This window comes from Megalops cyprinoides, chromosome 19, assembly GCF_013368585.1.
Source record: "Megalops cyprinoides isolate fMegCyp1 chromosome 19, fMegCyp1.pri, whole genome shotgun sequence".
NCBI classification, from domain to species: domain Eukaryota; kingdom Metazoa; phylum Chordata; class Actinopteri; order Elopiformes; family Megalopidae; genus Megalops; species Megalops cyprinoides.
Genome location: NC_050601.1, coordinates 10,892,191 through 10,904,509, shown reverse-complemented (window position 1 = coordinate 10,904,509; position 12,319 = coordinate 10,892,191). Strand labels below are relative to the sequence as shown.

Here is a 12,319-nt window from a genome sequence, read left to right as displayed (position 1 = left end):
AACATATATTATAGTAGGTATTGGTGCCTCACCTGTTTAGAATTGAGCCCTTAAAATTCATTTTATGAATACGTTATCTTCCATGAATTTGTTGCAGTAGTATTACATGTCACATAATAATTGTTTTCCTACTTCACAGTTTTACTGTGTTTTACAGTTTAAAAAAGGGCAATGTTTCACTTTTTCTAATGGTCACTCTAGGAAAAGTAATCGAATTTCATGCTGGAAAAAATTTATAATAACTTAGGGGTGTTTGGAAACAGGTCATTTTTGACCCCTAAGATTGTGTTTGTTTTTTTCACTACCCAGGGAATTAATAATAATATTAATAATAATAACAACAACAACAATAATAATAATAATAATAATAATAATAATAATGATAAATATCAATTAAAGCAAAAAGAAATAAATTATTATGTATGTTTTGTATTAAAAACGAGTGGTGTACACTGAGTAAATACAGTTTCTCTGCACTGTAAAGTAGGAAAGCACAGTTTATTAACATATTCATAAAATGAGTTTTAAAGGCTCAATTTTAAACAGGTGAGGCACCAATACTATAATAGATGTTCAAATTTAAAAAGTAAGACAACACAAGGGTTAAAAGGTGAAGTTATTCTAGAACACCAGATAACAAATTCGTTATTATTTATCCTTCTAACTGACAAAACACAAGGATTCTCTATTCCAATTTTAACCTATACCATGTTGTGATATTCCAAACTGCATACTTCTAAACAAACGACACCAAAGGCGAGTAGGAATAAGTACAAAACTTTATGGCCACCATATTAAATAAAGTCCCAAAGCTCAAGTATCCTTGAGCTAGTACATATCAGAATTCCCCAGATGTGAACATCACTTTTATCTTAATCATTTATACCACCAAGGTCCATATAACAGTGGAAACAAAGTCTTTATGGCTCAGGCACAACTTATAATTGTTAATTATATCGGTAATGCATTATTCGCTGTTTAATTTTGTAGTCTATGTCCAATTAAACTGTACAAACTCATTTGAATTACAAAAAATGTTGTTTTACTGCGTTGCATCACGTTTACCGGGATTTAAATCGTCATACACTGAGTAACGCCCGTTTGGTCGCACCGTTTTGTCGTAACACGGCTGTGCGGTGTATTACATCATCGATCATCGGCGTCAGTCGAGCTACCGATCTGGCTTTGGATGAAGTGAAGTTTCTCATCAATATACGCTAAATCACAGGTTAGTACATATTGTATTGGTAATACTTAGCTACATTACATGGTGTTTAACTATCTTAAAATAAATGGTTGCAGAAAAGCTAACAACGACCTAGGCCCTTCTTGCTTTTGTGTACGCTTTTCGCTGGCTCGAAGACCGGACCTGGCATGTGAGGAGCGTCGGCTAAAATGCTGTAACGTTAGCTAGCGAGTCAGGAACTAGCAGCTGTGTAAAGAGCCGAACCGCAGCTTCGGTAACACTTAATTCTGACATCATCAAATACCAGTTTTACGCTGTTCAGGAAGTAATCTGTGGCCTGAAATTCTAAGATCAAAGGACGGAAAGTCGTGAAGAAGAATAGCTGTCAGTCTGAATCCACCGGTATAGCTGCCTACTTAGCTAGGTTAGCCAATGGGTGATCTGGAAATATGGCCCGTTCGATCTGGTCCCAGCTGATAAGTGTTATTGCCAAAACCGCGTTTCAAGGACAGTTTCTGAGACAGGATGCAATATTGCGAAGGACGACGTTAGAGATGGGTTATCTAGTGGTTCCAGTAATTCTTGTAATCAGCCAATAGATAAATCATCATCTGACAGACGCGATGCTGACAGATTTTTATACAGGTACGGTTGTATAGTGTATAGCCTACCGTATCACTGTTTCCAGAGACAATTAACAACAGAAAAATGGCCCGAAGTGAGACAGAGTGGGAAGCGCATAAACATTATTCCCTCGCTCAAAAAGATATGAGTCATTAATGAGTCATTGAGTGCAGTCAGTCCAACATGGAGTGGTTGGGTAGGGTGTAAGGACTTTTTTTTCATTGAGAATGTGAGTGGATGGGCCAGAGAAGTCCATGGAGCCTGATCCAGTCAAGGCCTGATCTTCAACGCTGTGCAAAACATCCAGGGCCCCATGGGCTAGAGCGGGGCAGACAGGTGACAAAGGAATGAGTTAACAGTGTGATTCACACTCACAGTGTGAGTTGTGTAAGTATAATTCATGCATGCCACAGTGGTTCAGGTCACAGACTTTTTAAAAGATGTTTAAGGGCAGTGTAATCAGTCACCCAGACTCCAATTCACTGATTTATTTTTCATTTCAAAAATGATGCAGTGAGTCTGGTCCTGTCCTGAAGGCTTAGATTTATTTTTGAGAATGACACACGGAGTCAGGCCTCATAATGCGGACTCATAAATCTGTTACAGAAAGCTCCTACTCCCAAACTCTTACTCAGTGTCAGTGGGTGAGTGTGGTATTAGGTCATTTAACAGCCCAGAAGTGTGCTAAATATGCGTAATCGAATCTGCTTTGTTTCAGTAGCTGAGGAAAATGTCCAAGATCGAGCGTTTGAAAGCAAGTGTGGCGCAGCTCTTGGCTGTGGCTGTGCACGAGGTTCTGGATGTGGTGGGGCAGGCGGTGTCGGAGTACCAGGAGGAGACTGCCAGGACGCAGAGGGAGAATGAGAGCCTGAGGCGGAGGCTGTGGGAACTCCAGGAGGTGGTGAAGACTGTGAGCACAGGTGAGGCCAGAGACAGAACATGGATGTGTGCAGAATCCCAGTCTTTGACCTGCGAAATTCTCTATCAAACCATTTTACACTAAGTAGCTTGTGTTGTTAAGTAGTATTGTCAAAATGGTGCATGTGAAAAGGATATATATACGGCTATTATTTTATGCAAGTGCTTTTAATTTTGAGAAACTTTAAATGTTCTGTCTTCCTGAACAGCTGAGTATGGGCTTGTAAACATGTCTACCCCTTTCTCCTCAGGAGGTCCACACTCTCTGTCTCTCGCAGTCTCTGAGGGAAGGTCTCCCATTGATCAGCAACACTATGAGCAGGACTGGAACTGCAGTCTGAGGGACGACACAGAGCTCACAGTGCATGAAGAGAAAGCAGCGCTGATCAGGCATAGGAGGACTAGGCAAAGGGATGAAGAACTCAGAAGACTGGAGTCTGATCACTCTGCAGACTCGGAGGCTGAGTGCGAAGTGCTCGGACTGAGCGCGCTGGGGTCGGAGTGCGGGACTCAGATGTCGGATACAGCCCAGTCGATATTCACAAGCCGCAGTGTGAAAAACGACTCTGACGTGGACTCCGTTCACACCGTGAACATTCCCAACACGCTGTCTCCAAACACTTGCAATTCAGGAACTATGCCCAGCCTGGCCTCCGATGAAATTAAGATGGAGCCGGAGCCGCCGGAATGTTCCATGTCAGAACAGCACGCTGCCCAAATTCCTTTGTATGGTTGTGCAGACGCAATTGGCAACTTGGCACAAGATGAACCCAATCAAGAACTGTACCACTCTGAAAGGGAGTCTCAGGGACAGATCTACATTCAGCCAGAACGTAGCACAGTAGGGAAGAGATTCAAGTTTGGGAAAATTATTAGATCGTTGTCCGATAATAAAAAACACAAGCAGTATAAGAGGAAGGAGGAACAACACATCTGTTTTCTCTGTGGGAAGACCTTCAGTCGCGTAGCAAATCTCAGAATACACCAGCGATGTCACACAGGAGAGAAACCTTACTGCTGTGTGCAGTGTGGGCGGTGCTTCAGTCAAGCAGGAGACCTTAAAAAACACAAGCGAGTTCACACTGGAGAGAAACCATACCACTGCACCCAGTGTGGGAAGAGTTTCAGTCGTGGCGAAAACCTTAAAAGACACCAGAAAACACATGTGGGAGATCCCTTACTGGTGTGAAGTGAGCTTTGGTCAGTTGAGACACAGTAAAAATTCCCCTGTGTCATCATTCTATTCTCCCAACTGGATTCTCATAGTGAAATAGGAAGTGTGCTATGTGGCTGCAGAAGTGGTGTCACAGTGCTGGGAAGTACTGTGTGTGAGGTCTTGCACAGGCAAGTTTGCAAAGATTTGTCATGAACAATAAACTAACAACACTGTTGTTGAAATGTCATGGATTTTTCCTTTTGTAATGGCACTCTGAAGCATGTTTACTGATGTTTGATAATGAGGTATGAATGGGATACAGTGAAGGGGTAGTATTCGCTGTTCTAAAATGAAGCTATTTGGTTTAATCCAAACATCTGGATGGTGAAGTTGGTTAAAATACATCAATAAGCAGCCGTAGTGTATGCACTTCTGGAGTATTTTATGAGTGTGGAGTACTGTGACTAATGTGCAAGTAGCTGCACAATGTTGTAATACTCCCACACTAAAGTTTAGTGAACATGGAACATTTCAATTAACCAGGTCTGATGTGATGTCAGGACAGAAGTGGTGAAGACATGGTTGGTCAAAACATTGTTTTGCTGTTGGTGTGGGAGCATGACAACAGTGAAGAGGTATTGTGGATATGTAAGAATAAATCATGAGCAAAAGATTTAAATATTATTTAACAGCAATTTTTGATCACCATTAACAGTGATCCCTCTGTATGTAAGTACCTATATATTTGATTTCACTAAACCACTTGTATAAATAAAACTAATTTTTAAATGGATAGCCTAGTCATTACATTAAACTAACTACAATGTATCTGGATAAATCACTGCAAACCCTGCACTTACTGTTACACAGCACAACAACATTTTAAAATAAAAAAAGTGCCAAATAAGCAGTGAAATTCAGTCACGCTTAAAGTTCTGCGCTTCCATGATTGCATTATTTGAAATATTTAGGCACTGCCTTTGTGTTAAAAAAAAAAATTAAAGGAAGGGAACAAAGAGGACAGGCAAACACTTTGCCATGAAAATGTCTAAATGAACTTTTTATTACAATCCAAAATGGACATTACCTGATTTACGTATGTCATTGACATGATATCACCATTTCATTCAGCAAGAGAAGGACTACAGTGATGAAAGGGTTATGTCTTTCTTATCAGAGTAGATCTTGGCCCCGATGTTTGCGCAGACAAATATGTATAGCATGTTTGCTGCCAACGTGCAGACTGGCTCCTGTGTTCCTGCCTCTCAGGCTCTTGACCAGTTTGTCAGCCTCAATATGTGTCAGTCACTTTTCTTTCTCCAGTCCACCCGCCACTCATCCCAGTCCAGTAGCGTACGATCAACCTGCCACCCGCTGGCCTCAAGACCTGAAATACAGGTCAGTCAACACTGACTGGATGATTCTGTGTATATAAAGTGACCTATTCACTGACTGAACTCTTTGGGATAACCAAATTAATTAATTGTTTTTATAAAGCATTTTATAATTATAAGCCATTTTATGAGTCATTACTATGTTCAACTAATGCTTCATGATCCAGAGCTTGTGATTTGATTGCTGGTATCCACACCCCTTCAATTCCACTTTGGATGATTTGACAGCTTTCAAACATTTTCATGCAGAATTCATTTTTTCAATGCTTATCTGTCAACATGATCAAATTCAACATTAAGTATGGCCAAAGTTAATATATCTGTTGAATGAAGATTGCTACTAGTCAGAAAGCTAATCATCTTCCGTATTGCAGACACATCTGAACATCTGTTTAATTTGCAAATAAACCCCTTTTGAGAGGCATCACCATTTCAGTGTGCTGTTTAAGAAACATTTTAATGGTTATTTTGTCAGTTAAATGAAAGGTTACTGTAGGTTGGATTCTGAGTGTTCCAGACTGAATTATGCAACATTCTTGTTCATGCCGCATACTGCTTAGTGCCTACACAAGGTATACTGTTCTGTGTTTTCCTGCAGTGGTCTCCACATTCCTGATGCTTTATGTGGTCCCCGTCACATTTCTAATGCATTTTAAGTGCTTTCATCTTACCTTTAAGGAACTGGGGGAAAATGTGGTCAATCACTTTGTGACTTTCTGACACCAGTTCCCAAAGGCCTTAGAAAGCGAAAGAGATTATGGAGTGTGAGAAAGACAGGGCACAGTGATTGAGATGAATCATTGCTATACCTCATCTTTAGGTTTATGTTATGGCCAACCCCAGTAGTAAGTTACCTTGCGTACGTGCAGCTGAGAGTGATTTCAAAGCTCCCTCCGACGTGGAGGGAGAGAGCAGCACAGTGCTCAGACACACTGCCTGACACACCGCCCTGATTTCGTCACGTGCTGATGCATCCTCACCCAAACAAACACACACTGAGCCTAAAAGAGATGAGCAGGGAACAGCTTAAATACTGCACACTAACACTGAGTGACAGGAGACCTCAGTACATTAACACTCCTGTTAAAGGAAAAAGGGACTCCATACATACCATGCTTGACTCCAATGAGGTATGGACTGTTACTGTGTTTCAAAGCCAGCTGGAGTTCCTGTGGGCTATGCAGTAACAGAATGGTCTTTTTCAGTTATACTACATTCCTTTTACAATAACGAGTAAACACTAATTTATGTAGCCATCATGATTGGGAGTATGTATATCTGAGAACTTGGAAATAATTTATTTCTGTGTTACAAATAAGATAGGGTATAATTTTGTACAGTTTGTTCAAAGAAAGAATATAAACTAATTTATAATTAACTATTTAGTGTATTGTGTAAAAAATAAAGGGAATTCACAAACATACTTGTTGACCAGTTCTCCAAGCCTTACTCCAAGTTTAATGGGAACCTTCCTCCTGAACTCTGAAATGAAAATAAAGTGCACTGACTCAATAATGAGTAACAATAATGTACCGCCGAGTGACTTAACCACACTCAGCTGTATCACATTAAGGCATAACAGACCAAGATATGGACTATTGCCAGAGCTTAAACACAGAGGGAAATCCATGGGTCAAAAGAACGTACCCAGGAATACAGGCTCTCTTAGATTGGCTTCTGATGGACACAAGACCTGACTGTCCTGCAGATACTGGTGGAGCAGAATAGAAAGTCGAGCCTCATTGAGTGTTTCCATGACAACAGAGCGAACTGCCCTGTAATTGGCCAGGAGGTGGAGGATGGTGAAGAAGAAGAAGAGGGTAAAGGTCAACCTAAGAAAAACAAATGGGGGATGTTAAATACAGTACAAATGCACACGGAACATTGCAGTTCATTACAACTGACAAATAAATGACAGATTAACTCACACTGGGTGTCTAAAACCTAAAAAAAAAGTACATAAGCCAAGTGCCAGAGTACAACAGAGGTTCAGACATGAGGCATCTATGAAGAGGGTGCAGCTTCATTCACTTTCATTGTCCACTGCACAGTCTCTAAACATAGCCATACAAATGCAGAGGTTTATACAAAAGAGATATACAGGGCAGTGACTCACCATGCGTTGTCAGTGACCAGGGGAATGAGGATGAGGCTGACTAATAGCCCTGCCAGATTCACTAGAGTTTCCTGGGAGTAATAAAAACCGTGATTAACGCATTTAATTGCACTGAAGACCACAATACGATAAACAATGGCCCACCTTCTCATTGATTGACCCTATAACTATGCAACTAGACTGTACCTATATAGATAATTACTGTCAAACCGCTGTATTTCCTTATTTTCCTTTCTTTTTATTTCTTTATTTTAATGTAATAAAGTTGGTTAAGATGTATTAAACACGCTATTATTCTCCATCCTGTGTATTATTCTGCATCATGTATAGATGCAGCCCTATTGCTATCAAAACCTGTGTAATATCCCCAATTTCAGCTGCACAGCAGTGGGGATTTTAACCAGGTTACACCATCTAAAACCAATTTAACAACAAAATAAGAAAGTAGGAGCAGTGAAAAGAAACACTTTAATTATGTAAGTGAAGTAACAGTAGAGAACCTGACTGCCATCTTTAGCGGAGACATCGGCCATATTGTCTCTGCGAGCCTGGTGCACAGTCAGAGCAGCTCTGGTGGCTCCCCCTGCTACCCCTACAATTGACTGATGAGAGAAAGAAGGTTCACAGTGAATAAACACAACAGCTAAGATATCGTGAATTCAAGCATATACACACAGAGTATGGGTTAGTGTAACATACAATACATGCACATTAACAGAGTGAGTGGCTTCATGCACGAATCACGGACTTAACACTACAGCATATTAACTATAATGCTCAAGTTAACACACAAGTTAATATACTAACACTACTAGAAATATTAATGAGATACTGTACTCTAGCTACAATATGTGCGCACTTCGTTGAGAGAACACACTTTGTTGTATATCTATATCTATACACTTTGCTGATGGAATAATATTAGTGCATGTAATTTATGTACATTGGTTCTGTGTATTGTTGTGAAATCTATCATGGAAGATTTCACTTTGGTACTACGTTTGGCTAGTGTTAGTATGTACTTACCTTAAAGACTCCAGCAGTACAAACAATTAGAGTGAAGCACGTCGGGAAGTTTGGAGCCACAATTTCCATGAACATAGCAATATCATTGAGAACATCAGCTACCAGCCTGAGACATAAGGAAGGAAATGCAGCATAAATGCAGATTTAGAAGACAATTCGAACTGCCTTTCCACTCCCTGCATATGGGTTTGAAGTTACTGCTCACCTCCATTTCTTGGCATCACAGTCCAATTTACTCCTGAAACACAACAGAAATCAAAAAACATATTTTGTAGGATTTAAAAACTGACGGCTGAAACATGGCATTCCTCAATGACTGGTGACCATATCACACTCACCCTTTAAGCCAGGCAAACAGGATACGGCCCAGCATTCCAGTACCATCTAATATGACGACAAAGGATCTTACTACAGCATGACTGGCGGGACACCACAGCACATTCACACTTACAGTGAGAGAAAGTGAGAGACTGGATACAACCTATGCGCTCACACTGGGTCAGAGATTATATTCCTGCAGGTTACACTAGCTTTTGGCCATATTATACATTAATAACAAATACACACAAACTGGGGCACAAATGGTTCATAAGTTTACCAAATTTCCACTAAAAATCATAACACTGAGGATCTCCAGACCAGCGTAAGCCGTCAGAGATACAGATCAGTAAGAGGAAGAGGACAATCAATACAATATTACATGCTGACTGATTTGAGCATGAATAGCAATTGCACTGGCAGATAGAAACACACCTCTCAATAACCAGGTAATAGTTGCAGCAGCAACTGTGGCCTCCTGATTTCCAACACCAACACCCCGAAGTGACGCCTGAGTGGACAGAGTGCCTGAAAGAGAACTGGAGAAAGCCTGCATGTGTGTGTGTGTGTGTGAGAGAGAGAGAGAGAGAGAGAAAGTGAGAGAGAAACCAGCTGAAATCCATACGCCTGATATCTGATTAACTATCATCTGACAACATCATATGGAAACGAGCAAACTTGAACCCAGGAAAAAAATATATAAATATACATAATGATACTCACCAAATGATGCAAAGCATAACAATAAAGGCACAAATAGTGATTCAACAGGAAGTGATTCAGGTAGTGATTCAGACAGATAAAGGGAGGAACTACCTTTATGTCAGCCACTTACACCCAAAGTGATATGCAACAATATATTTTGACAAGTCAGTTATTCAGACAGCTGAATTCATTATCCATCATCACCTCCATCGTCACCTCTGTTTGGTTTTGCACCTTTTTACCACTAATAAAGAAGCCTATGCCTCTCCATCTTCATGGTTGCCATAATAATTCCTCCCCAGTTATTCTGATTTTAACAGACATGGACAGACCTGCATTGTATCCCAGAACTGGTACTGAAGGTAATCTTCACTGACACTGTCTGGATATCCCTGCGGCAAGAAGATGCTCTGAAAGATGGAAGGAATCAGACAAAAAAAAGACATTTAAAGACTGACTGGACACTGCTGCCAATCAACCAGAGTGTGCATATTCTGAGCTTCCTGACATATGCGAACACATTACTAAACATCTGTTGTGCTGTCCCCTGCCACAAGCACTCATGCCATAGACCTATGCCGAGAAAATTCTCTCTCCATTTGAAGTGCTGGTATCCTCCATGGTTTGGTATTTCATGACTCTCTTAGAGTAAGTCTCCATATGGGGATCATTGAGAGGTACAAAACAGAATTGTATATATGTTTTGCCATACAAAAAGCTACTCACTTTCAACACGCCAACTACAGAGCTTCTTGTAAATCTAGGGTCTTCCCCTTCACTTTCTCTCTTCAGTACTCCGTCCTTTAATCGGTATCTCCATCTTTCCTGGGAGCCGTACCGTTCAGTCGCCAGCACATTTTCCCCCTCCATTACTGAGCCTATGGGTGACTTCATGCATACAAAGTCAATGCACTTCAAGGCAAGGTTAAGCTGACTTGCATAGCCCAGTTCGTTATTTTCCAAATGTACCTCGTATCGTTATAGTTACTAAGCAATTGTTTGTTACACAGAAACATAACAGAAAATATGGTTGCAATAAGGAGTTGCGTGTGTACGAACAGGTAGCCTCGTTCTAGTCGAACTCGAATTCCAGCTAGCTGGCTATCGTGCGATTAGAAAATACACTTTTTTGACTCGCTCAATTGCTTTTGGTAAACATTTCACTGAAATTTACATGCGGTGTGCCAACATGCATGTGAAAATTATGGTTGTCAAGCTAACAACTGCTTTGCAACTGTGGCTTTGCAAAACCAGCTAGTTTGCATCTGCTTTTAATTATTGCTGTTATTATTGCGGTGCACGTGTATAAATGAAAGTCTCCCTAATCACAGGGCCAAAACGTTAGGAATATGAAATATTTAAAACAGAGAAAATACGTGCATACTTCCACACAGTTCTACCAAGTACCAACCTGCTTCCGTGTTTTTATCCTACCGCCACGTCAGCTGGGCGGCTCCCATTGGCCAATGGTTGCAGAATATCGTTCACAATCCTGTCCACCGACAGCAGGGGACTGTCGCAAAACTGCTACGCTCTTCCCAACCCAGTTTAGGGTCATAAAAATGTAACACGTATTACTGTAAAATAATAATAAATAATTGAATCAACTACGTTTTTATAACATTGATTTGTGCAATATCGACATCGGTTTAAACCATTTTTAATTTTCAAAGAATTATGAAACTATAACCATGTCACTTCTAACGGAAGGAACTGTAGAGATTTCATTCTTGCAAATATTCAGAATTGTCATCTCCTGCGCTGAAATGTGAAATGTTGTTTTTGGTGTATCAGTGTTACATACAAGTCAGGATACGACTTGTGTATAACATGGCGCTGTGATTTGGTGTACATTGTAAGCATTATTGAGTGGTGCTGGTTATCTACAGTGTAGGCCTATTTAGGCTTTATTTGTTGTCAGTGTATGTAATCTTATTGATTAAACAGTTTCTTCAGAGTATGTGAATAGTAAGTTCTGTGTCGGTATTAAAAGTGTGTAACCAGAATGCATTCATGTTGATCCTTGTTTTCAGCAATTGTTTTACCATCTACTGTATGTGTATTGTCACTAATAGAGAATTCAGAAAATTCCCCCCTGTACTGTGTGTGTGACATGCATTACCAAAAAAGGGGAGAGAAAAACGTCATAATACTCATGCACAAATCTGAACAGGAAGCTGGGGGTGGGACGCCTGAGGAGGGTGTGCAGTGACCACATGCTTACTGGAAATGACTTTATATTAACACTGTTCCAAGACGGCGGAGGATGAGAAAGAGAAACTTTCTGAAAATTAATGTGCACTTATGAGTCACTGAGAAAAGATCTGATTACAGTGGTTCACACCTTATGGCAAGCCTGGCCACACATGTCATGGTGATTGACTGAGGTTAATGTATAATACACTGGCAGAATGCCCACAACCTGCTTGTTGTTGGGAAACAGAAGGGAGAGACTGGGGCGACGATTGTAGCAATCACTGCCATTTGAGTCATGGGTCCGTAAGTTTCCAGGGTGTTTGGGACACATCTTTAAAAGTGCGAGAGAGTGAAAAACCATCAAAGAAGCACCCTCAGTTGTCAATTTCAGACTTCTGTTATGTATGTAGCCATTATGTATGTGTGGAAGGTCAACAATAAAGTCATGTTGTAAATATAACAATATATAAATATGACTGAAATCACTACTCTTCGACTCATCGGTCTGTGCTTAGGAAACATTCTGAGGAAACAACAATTCTAATGCAGTCAATTGTATGGACAGTGTGCAAGCAAAACAAATATAAAATCATGTTGTTAACATGTGGGCTCTCTTGTGCAAGATAAATAATAACTACTAAGAGAAGAGGAAGGAAGAAAATAGTTAATCTGGAAAAGGG

General features: G+C 40.4%; 2 protein-coding genes across 5 annotated transcripts; one reads left to right on the top strand and one right to left on the bottom strand.

Annotated features, from left to right (window-relative positions):
- The first annotated feature begins 1,150 nt into the window (after window positions 1-1,150).
- Window positions 1,151-4,672, top strand: zgc:113090 (uncharacterized protein LOC553741 homolog). 2 transcript variants are annotated; one of them, XM_036552550.1, is made up of 3 exons: window positions 1,151-1,228; window positions 2,532-2,730; window positions 2,980-4,672. In XM_036552550.1, exons 2-3 carry the CDS (start codon window positions 2,541-2,543, stop codon window positions 3,915-3,917), a joined length of 1,128 nt encoding a protein of 375 aa, XP_036408443.1. In that variant the 5' UTR covers window positions 1,151-1,228; window positions 2,532-2,540; the 3' UTR covers window positions 3,918-4,672. The 2 variants fall into 2 exon arrangements, with proteins under 2 accessions (XP_036408443.1, XP_036408442.1); XM_036552549.1 differs by having other exon boundaries at window positions 2,529-2,730.
- Window positions 4,673-4,929: 257 nt separating this feature from the next.
- Window positions 4,930-10,883, bottom strand: rusf1 (RUS family member 1). 3 transcript variants are annotated; one of them, XM_036553218.1, is made up of 15 exons: window positions 10,855-10,883; window positions 10,170-10,331; window positions 9,776-9,853; window positions 9,174-9,288; window positions 8,759-8,804; window positions 8,626-8,658; window positions 8,421-8,526; window positions 7,895-7,996; window positions 7,395-7,465; window positions 6,926-7,110; window positions 6,703-6,760; window positions 6,390-6,454; window positions 6,133-6,279; window positions 5,950-6,015; window positions 4,930-5,271 (listed from the first exon to the last, which is right to left on the bottom strand). In XM_036553218.1, exons 2-15 carry the CDS (start codon window positions 10,311-10,313, stop codon window positions 5,186-5,188), a joined length of 1,302 nt encoding a protein of 433 aa, XP_036409111.1. In that variant the 5' UTR covers window positions 10,314-10,331; window positions 10,855-10,883; the 3' UTR covers window positions 4,930-5,185. The 3 variants fall into 3 exon arrangements, with proteins under 3 accessions (XP_036409111.1, XP_036409110.1, XP_036409112.1); XM_036553217.1 differs by lacking the exon at window positions 10,855-10,883 and having other exon boundaries at window positions 10,170-10,743; XM_036553219.1 differs by lacking the exons at window positions 9,776-9,853; window positions 10,170-10,331; window positions 10,855-10,883 and having other exon boundaries at window positions 8,759-8,866; window positions 9,174-9,588.
- Between the last annotated feature and the right edge of the window lie 1,436 nt (window positions 10,884-12,319).

Excerpts from the sequence above, each read along its gene's own strand:
- rusf1 (XM_036553217.1), bottom strand. The coding sequence starts at position 10,337 with ATGAAGTCACCCATAGGCTCAGTAATGGAGGGGGAAAATGTGCTGGCG. Across the intron at positions 6,455-6,702 it reads CTTGGAGAACTGGTCAACAA|CCCACAGGAACTCCAGCTGG; the intron begins GTATGTTTGTGA and ends GTTACTGCATAG. Across the intron at positions 6,280-6,389 it reads CCTCATTGGAGTCAAGCATG|GCTCAGTGTGTGTTTGTTTG; the intron begins GTATGTATGGAG and ends CATCTCTTTTAG.
- zgc:113090 (XM_036552550.1), top strand. The coding sequence starts at position 2,541 with ATGTCCAAGATCGAGCGTTTGAAAGCAAGTGTGGCGCAGCTCTTGGCT. Across the intron at positions 2,731-2,979 it reads GGTGAAGACTGTGAGCACAG|GAGGTCCACACTCTCTGTCT; the intron begins GTGAGGCCAGAG and ends CTTTCTCCTCAG.